Below are 19,161 nucleotides of genomic sequence, written 5' to 3'. Positions count from 1 at the left end.
CTGTTTGCACCAATTACTTCTCCACATTCAACTGCTTAACAATTCCGAGCTCTCATTATTCCTTTCATTTGACTACTGTCAATTTACTCCCCTTCCCACCTCTCTTAATCTCTTAATTTTTTCCTTGAACTTTCATTACCACCATGGATGACAACGCGGTGGCTCAGTTCACCGAGATCACCGGCTCGACGCCTGAGCTGGCAACACAGTACCTGCAGCTTACCGATTTCAATATTGAGCAGGCTATGCAACTATTCTTCGAGAATGGAGGTGCTTCTTTGACTGAGGAACTTCCACGACCATCCCGTCCCTCCGGATACCAAGATGAATCGGGCGTTGTCCACATTGATTCTGATACCGATGATGACGATAACCTAACCGATTCTACACAAGCCGCTGCGGGCGCAACCTTCGAAGACGATGCTGCCATGGCCCGTCGTCTCCAGGAGGAGGCATATGGAGTGGGAGGCGCACCCGATGATGATGGTGTGCGGGCGCCTATGGCACGCACAACTGAAACGTTGGTGGGGCCTGAGGCGGATTTCGACGATGACATGCACGCCAATATTCTGGGCCAGTTACGTGGTCGGCGAAGTGCCGGTTGGTGATCCCTCCGAGACCGTTCTCTAGAAACTAAAGCTAATCATGAACATCTTTTAGGTCGACCCGGTATCTTCAATCAACAAGACACTTCGTCAATATGGACCGGGGGATCGGCGACCCACCAACAAGAATTATCGCGAGCCACAGGTGGCGCTTCAGATGCTTCATCCAAATCCAATATGCTCGCAGAAATGTACCGCCCTCCGTTCGAGATCATGTCTCGACTGTCATGGGATCTGGCTCGTGATGAAGGTCGAGAAAACGAGAAGTGGCTTCTGGTCAACATTCAAGACCAGTCGATCTTTGACTGCCAAGTCCTAAATCGAGACCTCTGGAAGGATAAGAGTGTTCAGGAAACCATCAGAGAACATTTTGTCTTCCTCCAATTCTCCAAGGACGACCCTCGAGCTTCGCCATATCTTCAATATTATTTCCAGGGCAGCGATGTCTCCGATAATTACCCTCACATTGCTATTGTCGATCCTCGAACTGGTGAAAAGGTCAAGTCCTGGTCCGGACAACCTGTAGTCAAGGCTCCGGAGTTTCTCATGCAGCTCCATGAGTTCCTCGATCGCTACAGCCTGAACCTCAACGTGCGCAATCCTGTAGCGAAGCGGAAAACAGACAAGCCAGAGAAAACTGTGGAGGCCATGACAGAGGAAGAAATGATGGAGATGGCCATGAGAAACAGTCTTGGTGAAGCGGCAACCTCGGGTCCTAAGCTGGATGATCCAGATGAGTTGACTCGCAGCACGGGCGATGTCAAAGGCAAAGGCAGAGCAGCTGATGCCGAGGACGAGGAAATGGATGAAACAGAAGCTGTTGAAGAGACTGGAGACTCTCGATTTAACGCCATCCCCAATGACAGGCCGCACACAGAGCCTGCCGCTGACCCAGCTACAACCACCCGCATTCAATTCCGTCATCCGGCTGGCCGTGTTATTCGACGTTTTGCCCTGTCGGACCCAGTTCAACGAATCTACGAATGGCTCAAGGCGGAACCCCCTGTTGAGGGCAAGGCTGGTGTTGACTTTGAGCTGAACTCCCTGGGAACAAACTTAATAGAATCTCTGGAGACCAGCATTGAGAGTGCCGGACTGAAGAATGGTACTGTCAACATTGGCTACCTCGAGGAATAGTTGTGGCTTGGAGATGTTTTCTGTTCTTGATTGGTCAGGATGGGGTATTGTTGTGCTCTTTGAAGAAGGGGTCTTCCTTTGAGAAAGCCATTGTTTTACTCCATGCAAGGAGCCGCAGAGAGTTTGGTGGCCAAGGTTACGATTTCAACAAAGAGAAGTCAATCGGATAGATTCAATAATCCTTGCATCTTGCTTCCGAGTCTTAGAATCTACGTGATATGAATATACCAGCAGTTCTTTTGAAGTTGATTTTGGTCTACTACTGTAGTATGGGTTTATACTATGTAGTACCTAGAGTAAACTCCTGTATAGATCAGGCACCGCCCTAGATAAGATCCCCTGTCACCGCCCGGCAAAAAGTGCCCCCGCGTTGATAAACAGACGAAAGGGCTTCATCCCCTCCGAAAGCATTCTCGTGATTTCTTTTATAAGATCGTCATCTGTATATTTTACTAGATCGCATGACTGTTCACAACTGATGTTCATCCTATGTTTAAATTGGAGGGTCTATATACCCAATTAGAACTCACTACAACCTCTTTCCATCTTTGTTGACATTACCGGAGCACTGTTATTGGTAAGTTTAACCCGTTCAAGCACTGGGCCAATATGGCCAAAAAGAACCATTCCTTGCTAACTTTTCTTCTATTTTGTGACTTCAGAAGGTAGCAGCATACTGGTACATAAATCATCATCTTGTCACTTGCTCCTCCAACCTTCATACCAACCACATCACCCACCAGTCTTATCTACAACGCCAATCCGTTCGTGCCCCGATCCTATCCTGCGTTCTATTTGATTTATTTTATGATCATATCAATATCTTTCGAGACCATCTGTTAATAAGTGCAGGGATCCTCAACGCATGAATTCAGACCTTTCCCTCAGATCCAGATAGGCCGCCAATATGTCTGGTCCCATCGACCCAGAAACGATCTACACCAAGCAAACCTGCATTGGTATGGATTGAAACCCCTGATATTATTTATTCATTTGCTTACGGTAAACCTTCTCTATAGGTGGTGGAAGTTTCGGCAGGGTCTATAAAGGGTAAGTTGCGCGGTTTCCCAGACTCAAGGCACATTGGCAACTCCATACTGACTGATATGTCCTATCTTAGAGTTGATAAGAGAACCGGAGAATCCGTGGCCATCAAGATCATCGATGTTGAAAATGCCGAAGACGAAGTTGACGACATCATCAAGGAGATTGCGATTCTGTCTGAGCTAAAGTCCCCATATGTGACCAAATACCATGGCTCATACCTGAAGGGCTCGAACTTGTGGATTATTATGGAATTTTGCTCTGGTGGCAGCTGCCATGGCTTGCTACGCCCCGGTGTAATTCATGAAGAGTACATTGCCATCATCCTTCGAGAGCTTTTGCGAGGATTGGACTATCTTCATGGCGATCAAAAGTTACACCGAGATATTAAAGGTATGATTGTACCCCTTCATGATGAATCATTCTTCGGGAAAAGAGCTAACATGGATACAGCTGCGAACATTCTCTTGAGCGCAAGTGGCCAAGTCAAATTGGCAGATTTTGGAGTCTCGGGTCAATTATCGGCAACAATGACCAAGAAGAATACATTCGTAGGAACTCCTTTTTGGATGGCGCCAGAAGTCATCAAGCAATCCGGCTACGACTACAAAGCAGATATCTGGTCTTTGGGCATCACAGCGATTGAATTGGCATGTGGAGATCCTCCGTACGCCGATATCCACCCTATGAAAGTGCTGTTTTTGATTCCTAAAAACCCACCTCCCACGCTTAATGGCAATTTCAGCAAGCCTTTCAAACAATTCGTTGAATTATGCCTGCGCAGGGATCCCAAGGAGCGACCTTCTGCCAAGGAGTTACTGGAACATCCTTTTGTTAAGCGTGCGAAGAGGACCACATACTTGACAGAGCTCATTGAACGTGCAGAGCGCTGGCAGGCCACACATCGTGGTAATGGAGATGACGATGATGATTACGATGAGCCCTATGAGGAGTTTGAACAGAGACCAGAGGAACATGAGGATCTTTGGGACTTCGGTACTGTTCGACCCGTAGGACGAGCAGGTGCAGCACCACTACATCCCCTGAAAGACTCAGGTACCAATTCTCGCTCGCAGGATAGTGAAGAGTGGGATTTAGTAGATGACACCAAACAACCCCCTTTGTCCCAACCTCTCCCTTCTCGACCACAGCGTGTACCTCCAACTGAAGTTTCTCCGACCAAAAAACACCTTCTCCCCGCACCACCCTCGCCTTTAAAGCAAACGGCTGCACAGCCATCAAACATTTCACGTCAACCACGCCCTGCCCCCACTTCTTACACTTCATATGAGGAGAATTCCCCATCCAGATACAACGACCGGTACACACGAGCCATGATGGATTACGCGAGTGGAGGTCATGTTGACACTCCACCCCAAGCACAATCCCCCGCGCCTGAACCCAACAACGCCAGGCGTGAACAATCTCCAGTTTCCAGAAAACCAACCCCGGCTCAACGTCCTCCACCTGAGGTCAGCGCCAGCCCCGCTCAACCTCGTTCCGCCCCGATCGCAGCCGCTCAAAAGGCACAAGAGACAGCGTCGCAGTATGCCGTTCCCTCCCCAGGTCTGAAGTCAAAGCTGGCGCCAAAATACGATGCGCGTCGTCAACACACCCCAACTGCTGTCCCTCGTACCAACGACCAACCGAGGCAAACTTCAAATGGCTCAGGCGAGAACGATCACACGACTACTGCTTATGGTTCTGTTATTGTTCCTGCTCTTCGTGCAGCTATGAATCGACGCGGCCGTAGCCTTGCTCGCCTCGACCCGGCAAAAAACACAAGCAACGGACACCCCACTCCTGAGCAGGAGCAGCAATGGGAGCGAAGCGTGCGTGTTCACAGAGCTATGGATCATATCACCGAAGAGCTATCTCGGGGCTTCGCAAATCTTCATCAATGGGATATGGAAGACCCAGTCCAGATGGGCGGCGGTGTCAATGCCGTTCTCGATACTTTCCTGGAGGAAGTACTGGTACGCCTCCAAGCTGATAGGCCTACTTCCACTTGAATCTTCAATTCTACACAAATCTGTCGTTTTGAGAAATTTTTTAAGCTTTACGACTTGATGTTTTCTACAGGCGCCCCGGTCATGGTGATGGATGGCACTTTTTAACGCGATTTTTATCCTTTCTTTCCGTACGCGAATGGTTTTTCCCCCGTTTGCCTTCGATTCAACTATGTTGTTCTTGATATGCAGCTGGCCAAGCATGTCAACTACTTCTGATATTTCAGATGATATTCTGTACTGCGCTTTCTCATGTTTCTTGCAAAAGATGGCTGGTACATTTTGTATTGTGGTTTCTTGTCTAAGGTTTCTTTTCCGATTACATTCTCTGCCCATGTACCATCAATAAAAAATGAACCCAGTTCTTCAAATTGATACCCTTTTACTTATAAGTAGGCTAGATGACAATACAGGCAAGTCAAGAAGTGACCTCGGGAGTTCATTGTAGTGAACTTTGTATGGAAAAACTGAGTCTCGGAAGATTTCTGTTATCACTCAATATCATAACCTACTAGTACATGTGCATATGGTATGGTCCCAAATAAGAGCAACAACCCCAGATATGCAGTATGCATCCAGATGTCAAGGCCTATCTGGGTTATAACAGGTACTTCAAGTTGAACCTCAGTCATACCCACGTTGCCCAAAGACATCTGGAGTCAAGCGCTTGCTTAACCGCTGGTAAACTCCAGGACTTGGAACAAGAAGATTGACTTGATGCGTGGGACGAAGTGTATCATATGAGAATTCGAAGAGCTTTGTGCATAGTAGCAATGAACGGGGTATCTCAGACCGTGGAAAGAAAAAATTTATGCCCAGATGTCAACCAAGTACTCAGCATCACTGAGAAGCTTTGTAATTCGTATCTGGCATACTAATCGCAACCTCATCCAGCAGGCCTGAAAAGCCAATCCGTCTCAGGTGTTGGAATCAAGTAATTCGTAATATTGAACTCGTTCGCATTTGAGCTGTTCCCATCCACGACAGAACCCGTACCAGTAATTCCATGTATAGACATTGGATTCTGTACCGAGTCCGCCATATCTAGGTGTGTTGCAGCGCTAGCAGGATCCGGGGCCCGAGCCGGCGGTACTCGAGGTACATTAAAGAAACCGAAGACATCAAGGTACTCCAGTTCATTTGGTGCAAGGTTCCTGGGTACAAGCGTAGCCGACGGTCGTCGGTTAGGATCGTTTCCAGAGTTACTCATTGAAGATGGTGATTCTCGTGGTTGGCGGGAGATAAGGAAATCGAGATCAAATGCACAGCGGCGCATATCTGCGAGGATCTTCACTGTAGATGGAGTTGATCTTTCACCGTCCATAGCGACGGATTGCTGGTATTCGCCATACTCGTCCAGAACGCGTTGGAGAATATTGCTGTAGCGTTCTGCGACTTTCCAGTGATGGCCCATTCGGGATAGTGTGTCAACGAAGAATATTATATCTGAGCTAACTGTGTGCGCGATTGTGGATCCGTGAACGAGTAACAGACGGGCAGATACCCAGAGGGTAAAAGCGAACGGTGGACCAAGTTTGTCGAGTATGTTGTTCTCAACTACGAATCGGGTAACGGAGAGGATATTGTCGACTGCGAGTAAACATCGCTGGCTAGCACTGTATGATGGGGTGAATATTGGTGATCGAGTTGTCGGATATGCAGCGGAAGAGTGAAGACGAATGACGGCGCTAATTTATCGGTTAGATGTGAGTTGATTTAAGTAAGCATCATATGTCTGAGTTAAAAGACTTACGTTTGATACGTAGCATGGAGCTGAACCCAATCATTGTGCAGAGCCCGACTCTGTTTTGTGCCGTTGAACAGACGTGATGAATTCTCATAGGCATATTCCGCAGGCAAGTTGAAATCCCATGTAGTCAGCTCATTATCAAGCTTTCGATAGGTCGCTTGCCATTCCTCGACATCGGAGAGAGATCCAATATCCACAGGGCGTTTAAGAAACACGTGGATACGGGAAAGAATTCCCAAAATCTCCATATATAGACCAAATGACCCCACATTCTCCGCGTGACTCAAATAGTCAGCACGTTCAACGGAGTAGTGAAATCGCCTGGTTTCCACTGGCTGATTCTTCACAAAAAATTCATCCTTACATGGAAGTTTTCGGTCAATGTCTTTGTCATCCAGCGCAAAGTTGAATGCAGTGGCTATAGTTGAATATCGATCCAACAGATATACCATCCAGAATAGACGCCGTCTACTCTCGTCCTCAATCCATGTGTCTGCCTCGGGTAATGTGACAGCTCTGAGGGTGTAGATTGAGGGATAGACAGGGGCAATGAGGGAAGATTTGGATTCAACAGCCAACCCAAGCTGAACGACTGATCTGGTAATCAGAGCCAATAGTTTCCAACCAGGTGGACCATTAGATGAGCCAACTAAGTCCAGTGCTAAGATAACCAGGGCCTGAAGAGCCTTAACAGAAGAGTTTTCCAGGCCATATAGAAGCACCTTCTGTTTTGAAGAGTCATGATACCGTTTTCGGTTTTGTTCAGTCAGTCGACTGTCAGTGGAGAAACGTAACGTGGTTACAACAATAGCATATAGAACCATGCGATCTGCTTCTTCCAATGGGGACGGACCGAAGAATGTGTCCAATGTGGAACGACGATGAAGAATAGGACACCACGAGTTAACGTGCTCGAAATATAAATCGACAAGAGCATAAAGTAGATCGTATGGCGGTAAATCGAGGTTTGGATCCGTCAGCGACTGCTCTTGATTTGCAAAAATGCTGACTGGAATGTTCAAGGAAGATTCATTCCCTGAAAAATCATTGTGTCCGTTCTGCACCTGTGACAGAGAGCTTATCACTGATGCGGTAGCTCCATTTGATAGAGCATGAGCAACAATGTTCTTGGCTGATGTATCTGATGGACTTGTGATCGAAACATCGGCATGGCGGGCAGGGAGGGCGACAGAAGAGTTTGGATCGTTGAAATAGAGAGCCGTGCGAGGACTGGGACCGTGAACCGCAGATGGTTCGGACGGGGAACTGTAGGATATCGATCCTCCATGATGAGGAATTTGAGGTCGGCTTTGCAAGATATGCATCTCGATAAGCCTTGCTTGTGCTTGTATGACCTCCTCCAGTCGGTCTATACAGCAAATTAGACTCGAACTCAATGACCAGGGCACAGTACACTCACCCAGTCGATGCTCTAGCTCTTTACCGTACCCGGCTCGCAGGCCGGGCTTTTTTCGCTCTTTGTACTCGCATAGTTGGCCATTGCGAACACACCAGCCACAGCTTGGCTGTATGCGATCTAAATGACAGGATGTAAATTAGCTTTTAAACTCGACTTCCCGGGTTGGATCATGCCATTGCATACCACACTTGACTTTTCTTTGCTTACAAAGCTCACAGCTTTGAAAACTCGTTAGTAAATAAGATCATCCTGGTTTATAATTTCATAGCCTGAACCAAAGGGCTTAGTGTGTCCCACTCAAATACATACGAGACGGTAAGAGGCCGCTTCCGTTTCAGAGCGCGCCCATTCCCAGAGCCATTGCCGACGGGATCGTTATCAGAGTCAGCGCCGGATGAGTATTCTAACGGACTCTGATCTCTATCTTGATCTTCAGAGCCCTGATTGGCAGGGGTGAAGTGCTGCGTGGAAGGTGCAGGGTTCGGCATTTTGCTATAGCGAAACTAGCGTCCTATCGGGACCATGATGCACTAAGGCTAGAGAGTCTAGATGTGACACCCAGCTTGGTATCCGCAGAGAGCTGGGCCGAGCTCAATCTCGCGGTGATTATCCAATAGATTATGGGAATTCCGAGGGAGAGAAGGGAAAAAAAAGGAAAGTGAAGATTTGGGGTTGTCGGGGCAGAAAACCGGGGCACCCCGCGTTTCTCCACTTTTCGGTTGTGACCACATGCTTTTTTGGTATGATTTATGTAATATGGCTGATAGATTGGGTAGATTTATCCTATATATTGATATCTGTCGTATTTAAGCATTTTAATGGGGTTGGTCTCTCTGGACAGAGTGCGCTTGGTCCTTCACCGATGGAGCCGAGTGCCATCAGCCCAGAGATTGTGCAGAAATGAGATACTTGACCCCGGGACTACGCTAACAATACAGATGAGATGCATAATCCATTGAACGTGATTGGAAACTTGAAGATCAAGTAGGGATCAAATTTCCAAATGACGCCATATCGGAGATTACAAGCTGTTTTATTCGCATATTCCCCTTATGCAAAGACCTGCAAGAGTCTCTGTTCAGTCACTGCAGTGTGTTCCTCTCGGGCTATCATTACCCCGACCCCAGATTTACAAAAATACAATATAGTGGTTAAAACATTGTAGCTCATAAGGGGAATTAAATCATAATATAGATTATGAATAAACATGTTTTCTATTACTGCATCATCAAGATGAACCTAGTATCGAGGTACCTAGTGTTCAAAGTGTTGCCCAGTAACATGCTTAACTACCTGGGAAGGAAGGTACTACTAGTACTGCCACAGTATGCCCAGGTGTGTACGGAGTACAACCCAGCCACTTCGGGCCTAGGCATGTACTATTCCCCAAATAGGCTCATATCTTGGTAACTTGAAATCCGGAGTCTGCTTCCATTCTCAATTCCAGTTACATTCAATCCAACAGCACAATTTCCAACTAAGCAAACACCAGTTGACCGCTATGATGTATTACATAATCCCGATTGGCCCACATCTGGCTTCATCAGAGTCCAGACGTGAAGGATATTGAATCAGATCAAGAATATTTGAATATTTTCAATGATGTCACGGTATGAAGAGAGTCTCGATTAGTATTAATAATCAAGTGCTTGCGAATGAGCCTGGCGTCTGCTTGTGAGAACAGTAGTCACTGGCACTAGTCATTAGAGTAATGCAATGCGATCCACCGGTATGTCCTGCTCTCAGTGATTTCGGATAGACATGTCTGATCTGCTTATATTATTCCACATGAAGAGGCTGCATGTTTAACATGTCGGCAAAAATCAAGACGATGTGATCGAGCCCGGCCGATGTGCAAGCGTTGTGTCAGCAAGGGACTGCAATGTGGCGGTTATCCCGATAAGTTTAGATTCTGTGGGATCGCTAGCCGAGGCAAATGGAAGAATCAAAACGCGCCCGTTGAGCAGCTCTTGTCATCAGCGGATAGTCAGATTCAAAACGCCTTGAGCACCTCGCCCACAGAGTCAAATACTTTGGGCAGCAATGTCCCCTCACAGACTCTCACTCCTAATGACAAGCCTGAGATTGAAAGAGTGTTGGAGTCGACAGAAACAGAAGTTCTCCTCTCACACTGTAATACTCCGATTTTGTCCTTCATATTTATGACCCTGTGGTTGACCGAATTCAGATGATCGCGTTATCTGCCCACATCAGATAGCTCAACAGGTCGAAAGTAAGAATCCGTATCGGCTTTATGTTCTATCACTGGCATATGAACAAATCGGACTATTGTACTCCGTCCTTGCACTGTCGGCCTGTCATTTGGGTCATTTGAAATTTTACAGAAATCTGTATGAAGATATCGCTGTGGACTACCGGCTCAAAGCTATCACCGAACTGGGTACTGCAATCAGAAAAGTGGGATCAGGAGACTTCAGTGCAAATGAGAGGGACGGCGTTTTTGCCACTATTCAAATTCTTCTTCTGCATGATGTTAGTACCTTAACCCTTCTCCAGGCCATCGCTGATTGTGGGTAGATTTGCGAGTCGGGAATCTCATCACAAGGGGCCCATATCTCTGGTGCTATGTCGATCTGCTCTCAGCTAATGCTAGATCAGCATTTGACTGTTTCCGACGAGCGAACGGTCTTCTTTCTGGGAAACTTGGCCTGGTAAGCCATCAATATGACTGTGCGGTGGGCATTCTCTTACCTGGACTCTGTTAGGTTGGATATTATTCGATCATTTTCTGCTTCTGGAAGGCTGTGCTTCCCCCAACCACTTCGCGAAAAACTCCTATCTTTATGTGACTTGCGCTTTGAGTCTGTGAATGGCTGTCCGCGCGAATTAGTCCTTATCATTGGAAACGTACTTGAGCAAGGCAAAGCCCATTCAACGGGTCTCATTGGTACTAATGAGTTCAAGGGGAGTTTACAAAACTCGATACAAAAGTTCTTTCTGTGGGACTCCTCTCGCTGTTTTTACCCAAACGAAGATCCTCTTTGGCTTTCTGTTGCTGAGGCGTATCGACATACTTGCATTTTACGCACACGCCGCCTACTAGATGAAATGGAACCTGCCACTAAACCTCATATACAGGAGTCAGTCAATGCTATTCTGGATTCTATCTCGAAGATCCCAGCAACCAGCCCTTTGATTGAACTTCTGGTACTCCCACTCTTCATGGCGGGTGCTGACTGTCTTTCTCTGCATTCGAGACATTATGTCCTATTAAGACTTGGAGATATTAAAGCCCGGTCGGAGTTTGGCGGTACAGCACCCCAAACAATCCTCGAAAAGGTATGGGAAGCACGGGCACAACAATCACTCCACGACAAAAGCAACATTCCGTGGATGCTCTTTGTAAGTCCGCATCGTATGCCTGGATTTGGTACTAAGGGGAATACTTGCAGCTAATCAAAGTTTACAGACACAGAATGCCGACTCAATGCATCAAGATGACTATCTGATCATCTGAATCACAAATTAGAGATTGCTACGACTTAATCTTCTGCTAGCTCAGCTTCAATGATCCCTAGATCATCACCCTCACGAATCCAGAACTTCAAAATGCGCAAGCCCGCCGACTCGAGCAGGTCGATCCAACGCTGACGAGTTCTTTCCATGCCTGAGAACCACACCATTACAGCCAGATCCGTTAGACAAGAAAGAGAACGCACATTCCGATCGGGGAAGATATATTCTTCCATGATGATTTTGGAGAATCCACGTTTCATGGCTGGTTTAAGGTAATTTAAAATGATTGTCGCTTTGTGGTCAGACCAATCGTGCAACACATGCTTGAAAAAGTATACGCGGGCACCTACACACCAGAATTTATAAGCATATCCTGTAGCAGATCTGCAAACTACTGAAGAAGTAATTATATGCAAACATACCTTGAACTGGCTGAACGTCAGTAAAGAAGTTGTATGGCACAGTCTCAATGCCAGCTTTCTCCAAATCCTGCACTCCACGAATTTCTTCAAGGACATGCGGAAGGTCCTCTAGAATGAATCTTCCGGGTATATCTGGGAACTTCTTTCTGAATGCAACCAAATCATGTCCTCGGCCAGCACCAATATCCACCAGAAATGGTGCATCTGGTTTCAGATCCGCATGATCCAAAAGCTGTTCTTGAACGGGAAACCAATCACCCCAGTCCGGTCGATTCCCCAAGTGTCCTTCCATGAAACTGTTGAATCGGGTCAAAGATTCCGGGTTTTGAGCAAGCCAGGTAAATCCGTCTATCATGATGCTATTAGTGTATTGTAGCGGCGTTAACACTGAGTCATCTGGGTTACGATAGCTGATCATTCGAAGATATTCTGGAGTTTTCTGTAATGGAGGAAGGCCTTCATTGAACCTATCTCACGGATCTCATTATTATACCTGTATAGAGTGAATTAAACAAGCCGAGAGATCGTAACTCACATCGAATCCACGATTCCAATTGCAGGCCTCAGCGTCATCTCTTTAGATAGTGCGGTGGGCAAGTATTCACCTGGGCTTGGCTCTTCAGCAAATCCACTGGCTATCAAAACCCGCAAGATACGCTCTGAGATATTTCAATATCAGTGATGATCCCATTCCAAAATTTCGTCAGCCAAACTTACCAATAAGAACAGGATCTGCTGCCTTTGGGGCTGCCAATTTGGCTAGTGGGACTGGTGAGTCTGCGACTCCCAGGACAGAGAAGATGTCCATATGATGAGCCGCCATTACAGCCATGAAAGTCACGGGCTTGAAATAAACTCATTAGCATTATGGGGCTTATATTTATCATGAAGAAATACGATTCGACTAACAGAGAAGGCTAACTTGAGGATAGCAAGTCGAGGTATTTCCAGAGCACGCGCCAGCTGTGTAGCCTTCTCCTGCGCTTCAACTCTGGAGCCATCACCATTTGTCGATTCAAACTCATCAATCAAAGCCGACGTCTCTGCAAGAAGGCTCTTAATATGTTTGATATCCATTTCGCTATCTCAGTCTCAAAATTGAGAAGATTTATATTTCAAATTGGTCTCCGGGGTTGAAAGGGTTTAAGGAACTTGAAATACAGCGCATTCTATACTACTACACGACTCGGAGGTTTGGAGTCCGCAGTTCGCCCAATTGTGGCACCACATGTGCAAGATCTTGGGCTACCTAGGTACTTCTGCCCCCAGGTGTGTATCCCAACTTATTCTTTCTATTGGAGTAAAATGGTCACTCGAGCCAGCATGCATGAATTACCCCCGCACATAATTCCGGTGATAGATGGCGGTTCTTATTAGTTCGATTTTCTGATAAGTTTGCACATGCCAAGAAGAAACTCGCGTCTTTTATAGAAATTTGAACGTATCAAAGAACTGTAATACTTGTAGTCAATGGCCAAGTATTCTAATCTTCAAACTGAACACAGGGATATCCTGCTCAAGATTAAAGAGTAGGCCAGAACTGCCGTTTGAACTGTACGTTCAAGGCGGATACATTATCCGACTTGTATCTTCCAGATTGATATCACAAGATCAGTTATTAGGATGAACATTTGAATGATCCTATCGTGGGGTGTGGAACTGGATCTCGCGTATGGGGCTTGTGCATCGTAGTACTGCTTACAGACCGGGGTAGTCGGGGTAGTCATTTGTTAGCATCAACTTTTTGATTTTTAGTGCATCATGAAAATAAATTAAGTACATTCATAGCTTTACCTATTCATTTTGCCGTGATTCAATCATAGGCCAAGGAAGATACACCACGTTGTAACAAAGTGGAGTTCTCATGATCAATTTGTGGAACTTGCGGTCAAATTGTAGAGGTTCAGGCATCAATGTAAACCTTCAGGATCTTCATTAAATGATCTGATCTATCAAATATCAGAGATTACTCGGTAGATGCCAGGGCATCTTGGCATAGGCTTGCCGGTTTCTTGCGAATATAAGTTTGCCGAACAAGATCACCCTCATGCTTGCAGATCTCCCATTCTCCAATGCCGTATTTCTCTGGCGCTCGCTTTACACCACGTCCTCCACCTCCAATGATTAGATTTCCAGGTCGGTATCTCGGATCAATTTCCATGCGATGAATAGCAGAAACATGAATCTGGGCATCATCGGGGATATCGCGTGTCTCTCCACAAGGCAAAGGCCAACGTATTGGTCTCCAAGACCCATCTGACTGAAGATCCATTCTTCGAATGGGAAGATATTCCATCAGTCGCCACGATAGCGTTGATAAGAAAGAAACGCCTCCACCATATGTGAGACAATCGTGAACAATTCCCTGATCCATGGTTTTGGCCAAGGTTGTGTTAAAGGCATCGTTCTCAACAAGTCGATCACTATTGCTGCTTGCTTTAATGCCATTTGGACCTGTGGCATCTTTGATTTCAATGGATCCATCTCCTGATACTTCGTAGCAGTTGAAGCGCTTGAGTTTCTCTTTGTCGAATTCAAGTCCTACCAGTTGTGCTTCTTTCACCATCCAAGCTAAGGGAATATGACTGAGTGGCCATTTGTCCTCTGGGTTTAGTTTCCAGCCACCACCAACATCACCATGCTGTCCTGGAAACCAGACTTCGGAAATGTCTTGCTCATCATCCTCCTCCTCTTCTGTCCCGGGAATAACCAAGTTTGGAACCTGAAGCGAGGCTCTAGAGACACCACTCTTAAGTGATATTCCATCAGGCAGAAGGTTTCTGTGTTCTGGTACCTCAGTACTGGTTTTTCGTCTCGGAGGTGGTGAAACAGCCCTGTAACGCTGTTCGTGAACAGATTCCTGCCGTGACTGACGTCGCTGATGTCTGTCCACTCCATTGGTATTCTCCGGTGTGTTCAGAATAATCTCCGGTACACTCGATTTCGCATGGTCAAGCAGATGCTTTAATCTGTGTTTATGACCTGGTAAATGAGAGGCCTCCGAAATTAAATCCTGTCTAAATTTCGCACGACGCTCATCAATGGAGACAGCATGTCGAATAACCCGAGCCGTACTATGAGCTGTGTACGGAAATCTGTTCCTCTCCATCCAAGCATTCTCAAACATCGCAACACTATTCACAGTATCGAAGAGTCCCAGAAATTTAATCCGACCAACCGGTCGACTAAACGTCTCTCGAAAAGCCTTCATGAAATTGAAAAGGCGATGTTTCTCCTCGTTATCGTGTTCCGAGGAATCCTTCCGCTGCTGCCACTTTGCGAAGGTCTTCCACGCAAACCGAATCAACTCTTCATTACCTGGTTGGAGGAGACCCACAAAGTCGAGCATCTCTGCTAAAAATCGAGCGGTATATGAGCCACGACTGAAGCCGAAGAAATAGATGTTATCGCCGGGGACATAGTATCGCATTAAGAATTTGTAGCCTCCCAAGACGTGCTCATCGAACGAGGAACCCAATGCAGCATCCATAGCTTTCTTGTATGAGGACTTGATACGCTCGAGACGTCCTCTGCTAGTAAGATTATGGGATGTCACGTAGGTTCCGATTCCCGGTTGATAGTAATGGTACTGGTGGCTTTGACTCCGGTCGAGCATCTATACAAGTGTACTATTAGTTTAGTTCATTCTGCAAAATAAACAAGCCCAAGTAAATAAAAAAATGGGAATAAGAAATTCAAAATATAAGCATACACGATAAATCTTCAAGAGATTCGTATCCGATCCATCACCAGCAAACTTATTCCCCGTACCATCAAAACACAACACAAACTGTTTCGCGGGCGGATGAGGCCCAAAAGCCTCATGTATCTTATAATGATGATCCATCCTGAATTCCAGGATTGCCAGTGCATCCCAATCGAAGATAAGATCTAATGAGATCCATGGTTCATATTAAATAGGATCGATAAACACACATGTGAAGGGGCCAGCTGAGAAGACCAAGTACAAGGGGTAAGCCGGCAGCCATGGACGCGCCTTGTGATCAAATCAACGACGAATATGAGCACACGGTTTAGTATCCGTCAGAATCCTTGGCCTGCAGATCGCTCAGCCAAGAGGATCGGAGCTGTCGATTTTCCGTCTAGGAGCTTGTTTTGCATCTCCTGGTTGGATTAGGGGTTGGTGGGTCCTGCGGCATTGACACGCTTTGCCTTTTAGTGAAGTCCCGGGAGTCAATCGGAGATTCAAGTTCTATGAAGAACTGTCCGGAGTACAGTTCATGAACATGTCCGTTGAGTAGCGGTTTTAATTTGTCTGATTTGAGTTATTGCAAAAACGTTAAATTCTTCTGTGGTTGGGTGTCTATCTCAAGGTTCCTTGCGTCTACTCGACTGTCTCATTTCCTTCTACTAGTACTCATCCTTGTATTAATTCATCAGCTATATACCTGCTGCCAAGTCACAAGCTTAGGTCAGAGGCCTCCAACACATATTTAATTTTATTATTTTTTTGGCAGTTTGCATTTTGGTGCAGTTCAACTTCAACTTCATTTCGGGGGTATCCTATTCATTTTAACACATAAGCTTCGTGCCATAACATAAAATGTCCAAAGGTATCATCTGCCTGGAATAGTAGCAGAACCAGATAATAATACATCCAAGGCTCTCCTAGCCCAACTCAAGTTCCTCCGCCCCCAAGCCTCTGCTTAGTTAGATCTCACCGCTCCTGGAGTAAGATGCATAATTTCAGCAACTTCCTCATCAATGAGAGGACCTTGATATTCCTTTCGAGCGCGAATAAGGTACCAAATTCCACTCAGAATCAGTACACCAGCAGTAACAACAATACTGTAGTTCATGGTGCTATAGTTGACAGGAGTCTGCGGAGGCCACACGCTCCAAAAAATAACGAAAAGCATATATATACAAGCATACGCATTGTTCATAGTTCCGAAGATTCCGGGAACTTTCCAAGGACCCCAAATCAGGGGCGCTTGAGCAATTTCGTATTCCATGGGGCGCCGGGCATCGGTAGATTGGTTGCGTTCGGGGCTAGAAGATGGACCTGGACTGGGGAGATCCTCTTCACCGGGCTCTTTAGGTTGCACAAGGGCTGCTGGTTTTTCCTTCATACTAGCAGGAACGCTAGTGGCTGCATCAGGGAGACTTCCATCGAGCATGGTGCCATGGGGGAGAACGTTTCCTTTGAGACGGTGGTATAAAAGAAATGCGCTTGGGAGAATATAAGTGCTGTAGAATCCAGTTACCGTTAAGGAGATGACGTCGTTGAAGGCAGTGGTGGATCCAATGTAGATAATGGATAGGGCACAGGCAAATCCGCAGACTACGGAGACAGATACGATGGGCACTTGGCTGTTCTTGTTCACACCTTTCAAGAACCGGGAAAAGGGGAGACCCTGGTCACGCGCAAAAGACCAGGTCATACGAGATGCGGTGGCAGTAATACCGATGGAGCACGCCATCGTTAATACCATGATGACTGCGGTCATGACTGACGCCCCGGCGTAGGAGTGGGTGCTGTCATAGAAGACCTGAATAAATGGGAACCCTGTGGCTGAGTTCAGTACCGATTCAACGTCACTGATGCAAAACAAAATCGTCAACATCATTGAGAATCCAAGAAGACTGTTTAAGCCCATGGCAGTGATAATAGCCTGAGGGATCACGACTGCCGCGTTGGCGACTTCTTCAGCCATGTGAACACTCGCGTCAGCTCCGACGAAGGTTGCGATATTTCCAATAAATCCCACGCAATATGAAAGGCCCTGGCTAGGCCATCCGCCTTCATTTAATGAGGTTTGAAAGACAAAGCGTGCTGATCGCTTAGGTGACATTGCCAAGAGCGTGGCTGTAATAGCAATGAAGCCGACCAAATGCAGGACAAGAATGACGATCTCAAATCGCGGGAGAGCATTTGGAACCACAACATTCATGAAGAAAGTACCGGCTACACTGGCCCAGGCCAAAAGAGTGTTTTGCCATCGCTTTTGAGCGAATTCGGGATTGTTCAAGGTGATTAATCCTTCAATCATAGTTCCCAGAAAAATGGTTTCCGTGGCGATTGTCGCAATCCAAGCTAGGCAAGTGAGCCATCCGATAAGGTAGGAGCACACTTTTTTCCAGCGCATCGGAGCCAACATGTAAACCCAGTAGTATTGTCCACCGGCAATGGGTGCCATAGAAGCCAGTTCGGCAATGACAGTATAGGTAGATAAGGTTGACAGACAGGCGATTATGTAGCCATAAAAAGCTCCAGCCGGACCACCATTCTCGAGTGATTCATAGAATAGAGTAAGAACGGTTTCCCAAGTGATCAGCTCGGCCATGGCAAAGCCGACGATCGAAAAGAAGCCGAATCGGCGTCTAAGCACCTGTTTCTTTCCCAACCGAGCCAAGGCTTGATCATCGGTCGGCTCGGAGCGAACATCATTCTTCATTTTGAAAAAGAGATTTTTGTCTTTTTTTGCTTTTCGTTTTTTACCTCGGCATCACCCAACGGAATGTACACCAGATTGTATGCACTTCCAAGTGGGGGGGAGCTAGGAGGTGGAGAGGGAAGAGAGATCGCTTATGCACGACGACACATGATAGGTCTTCCCAGATTGGATTTAGATTAGAATTGCGTGAGATCACACGAATTATCACACGAGAAAAAAGAAGAGCAGACCGGGGGGTTTTAAGTGACAGCAGCAGTTGCCGAGGTCTACATCCTCTCACTAAGACGCTTTAGTATCTTGTGCTCCACTCTTGGACCTTTCGCTTCATCGCCAATTCGGTTTAGTGGCAGCCACGGAACATCCACAATCCCACACATTAACTGAAATGCGGAGGCGGATCACACAACGGTTTTGGGGAAAGAGGAAGAATGATTTGCATCAAATCGTGAACCTATAGGGGCAGTTAAATCCTGACAGAAGGGTGGAAAATCACGACTTCCTGGGCTCCAGAGATAAACATTTGAAGAGTTGAGAGATTGAGGGATCATAAAACCGGGAACCGTATTCCCAGTTGGGTAAGGTATATGAACTCTTTGTCTTGGCTCTAGACGGTATCGGCAGTCTCCGATCCAGGGAGAATCGCGATTTAAATGTCTACAATGGGGTATTGAGTCCATAGCGACAATCATTTTTTCAATTGTGTCCTTATCAAGGGACTCTGAAGGACTCTTACTCTGGGAAGGGGAACATTTGAACATTCTTGTATATCAACCCCCACGTGAGGTTCCTGTAGATAAAAGGCATAAACAATTGATATTTCATCCCATCTACCTTCTACTACAGTGCCTTAATTTCTACAAATGACACAATTGATGCTG

General features: G+C 46.4%; 7 protein-coding genes across 7 annotated transcripts; 3 read left to right on the top strand and 4 right to left on the bottom strand.

Moving 5' to 3' along the window:
* Positions 1-143: 143 nt before the first annotated feature.
* N7483_003799 (DNA-protein crosslink repair co-factor UBX5) lies at positions 144-1,742 on the top strand (the record flags this gene model as incomplete). Its single annotated transcript, XM_057087236.1, has 2 exons — positions 144-600; positions 661-1,742. 2 exons carry the CDS (start codon positions 144-146, stop codon positions 1,740-1,742), a joined length of 1,539 nt encoding a protein of 512 aa, XP_056947065.1.
* Positions 1,743-2,649: 907 nt separating this feature from the next.
* N7483_003798 (putative Ste20-like serine/threonine protein kinase) lies at positions 2,650-4,798 on the top strand (the record flags this gene model as incomplete). Its single annotated transcript, XM_057087235.1, has 4 exons — positions 2,650-2,701; positions 2,762-2,792; positions 2,863-3,179; positions 3,240-4,798. The coding sequence occupies 4 exons, from the start codon at positions 2,650-2,652 to the stop codon at positions 4,796-4,798; spliced, it is 1,959 nt and encodes a 652-aa protein (XP_056947064.1).
* An 883-nt stretch (positions 4,799-5,681) lies between these two features.
* N7483_003797 (putative C6 transcription factor) lies at positions 5,682-8,453 on the bottom strand (the record flags this gene model as incomplete). The annotated part of the gene is made up of 5 exons (XM_057087234.1): positions 5,682-6,483; positions 6,549-7,914; positions 7,966-8,082; positions 8,149-8,183; positions 8,275-8,453. 5 exons carry the CDS (start codon positions 8,451-8,453, stop codon positions 5,682-5,684), a joined length of 2,499 nt encoding a protein of 832 aa, XP_056947063.1.
* Positions 8,454-9,681: 1,228 nt separating this feature from the next.
* On the top strand, positions 9,682-11,443 carry N7483_003796 (Zn(II)2Cys6 transcription factor; the record flags this gene model as incomplete). Its single annotated transcript, XM_057087233.1, has 6 exons — positions 9,682-9,694; positions 9,760-10,098; positions 10,154-10,458; positions 10,504-10,637; positions 10,692-11,328; positions 11,396-11,443. 6 exons carry the CDS (start codon positions 9,682-9,684, stop codon positions 11,441-11,443), a joined length of 1,476 nt encoding a protein of 491 aa, XP_056947062.1.
* Positions 11,444-11,468: 25 nt separating this feature from the next.
* On the bottom strand, positions 11,469-12,941 carry N7483_003795 (uncharacterized protein; the record flags this gene model as incomplete). The annotated part of the gene is made up of 5 exons (XM_057087232.1): positions 11,469-11,788; positions 11,865-12,331; positions 12,400-12,523; positions 12,582-12,708; positions 12,774-12,941. 5 exons carry the CDS (start codon positions 12,939-12,941, stop codon positions 11,469-11,471), a joined length of 1,206 nt encoding a protein of 401 aa, XP_056947061.1.
* Positions 12,942-13,830: 889 nt separating this feature from the next.
* On the bottom strand, positions 13,831-15,711 carry N7483_003794 (T6SS phospholipase effector Tle1-like catalytic domain-containing protein; the record flags this gene model as incomplete). Its single annotated transcript, XM_057087231.1, has 2 exons — positions 13,831-15,480; positions 15,577-15,711. The coding sequence occupies 2 exons, from the start codon at positions 15,709-15,711 to the stop codon at positions 13,831-13,833; spliced, it is 1,785 nt and encodes a 594-aa protein (XP_056947060.1).
* Positions 15,712-16,531: 820 nt separating this feature from the next.
* Positions 16,532-18,283, bottom strand: N7483_003793 (uncharacterized protein; the record flags this gene model as incomplete). Its single annotated transcript, XM_057087230.1, has 1 exon — positions 16,532-18,283. The coding sequence occupies one exon, from the start codon at positions 18,281-18,283 to the stop codon at positions 16,532-16,534; it is 1,752 nt and encodes a 583-aa protein (XP_056947059.1).
* Positions 18,284-19,161: the final 878 nt, after the last annotated feature.

This window comes from Penicillium malachiteum (assembly GCF_028827825.1).
Source record: "Penicillium malachiteum strain IBT 17515 chromosome Unknown utg000002l:1.0-8849297.0:1.0-8852440.0, whole genome shotgun sequence".
NCBI classification, from domain to species: Eukaryota; Fungi; Ascomycota; class Eurotiomycetes; order Eurotiales; family Aspergillaceae; genus Penicillium; species Penicillium malachiteum.
This window is presented reverse-complemented; position numbering and strand designations above follow the sequence as displayed.